At 57.2% G+C, this 915-nt stretch overlaps 1 protein-coding gene across 5 annotated transcripts in view; it reads left to right on the top strand.

The window, feature by feature from the left end:
- Slc4a3 (solute carrier family 4 member 3) overlaps positions 1 to 915 on the top strand; it is a 13,616-nt gene that overhangs the window by 9,501 nt on the left and 3,200 nt on the right. For all 5 annotated transcript variants that reach the window (XM_031368114.1, XM_031368109.1, XM_031368112.1 and 2 more), the window contains exons 18-19: positions 63 to 152; positions 593 to 759. In XM_031368114.1, the coding sequence (XP_031223974.1) occupies positions 63 to 152; positions 593 to 759 (257 nt within the window). The remainder of the gene's footprint in view (positions 1 to 62; positions 153 to 592; positions 760 to 915) is intronic.

Raw genomic sequence — 915 nt, forward strand, 5'->3', positions numbered from 1 at the left:
GGGGGGGGGGGGGTATCTCCTGATCCTTAGCCTCTTGCTTCCAACCTGGCTGCCCTTGGCAGGCACGACGCATCATCGGGGATTTTGGCATTCCCATCTCCATCCTGGTGATGGTCCTTGTGGATTACTCTATCACAGACACCTACACACAGGTGAGTTTGCTCCATCCCCTGTGGCCACTGCAGATTTCCACTAGCCCCAGGATCTGAGGCAGGGTAGCAGCCCAGCTCTCCTGGTTGAGTGGCAAGACGTTGGGCCACACCAGAGACTGCTGTGAGGGTTGGCCCAGGGGCTACCCACAACATCTAACTGTATGATCCTAAGTGGGAGGAATTTGGAAGAATAAATGTGAGCTGGTGCAGAGTGCCAGGTCTCTCCAACAGCAGGTCTCCTGACAGCTTTGGAGCTAGGGGCGATGGCAACCCATTGCCATGCCCTCCGTGGGCCCCTGGAATAGTGGCTTTGGAGAATGAAAGCGAGTTTCAGCAGCTCTTTAGAGTTCCGGGTACTCTGTAGTAGGAATAGCTGCAGTGTAGACCTCCTCTATGGGCAGCCTCTGGCTCTGACCCGTGTCTTCCTTCCTGCCATGCAGAAGCTGATGGTGCCTACGGGGCTCTCAGTGACTTCCCCGAATAAGCGCACATGGTTCATCCCACCCTTGGGCAGTGCCCGCCCCTTCCCACCATGGATGATGGTGGCTGCTGCTGTCCCTGCGCTCTTGGTCCTCATCCTCATATTCATGGAGACACAGATCACTGCGTGAGAGGGCTGGAGAGGGAGGGGAGATGGACGGGTGGCTTGGCTTCAGGGTTAAGGCACGGGCACCTTATCTGTCTAGTGGTGCCTTTTGGTAGGCTGTGAGGAGTTTGTTGGGATCTGGTGGGAGAGAGGGAGGGAGGGAGGGAGGGAGGGAGG

Source organism: Mastomys coucha, unplaced genomic scaffold (assembly GCF_008632895.1).
Source record: "Mastomys coucha isolate ucsf_1 unplaced genomic scaffold, UCSF_Mcou_1 pScaffold14, whole genome shotgun sequence".
NCBI classification, from domain to species: Eukaryota; Metazoa; Chordata; class Mammalia; order Rodentia; family Muridae; genus Mastomys; species Mastomys coucha.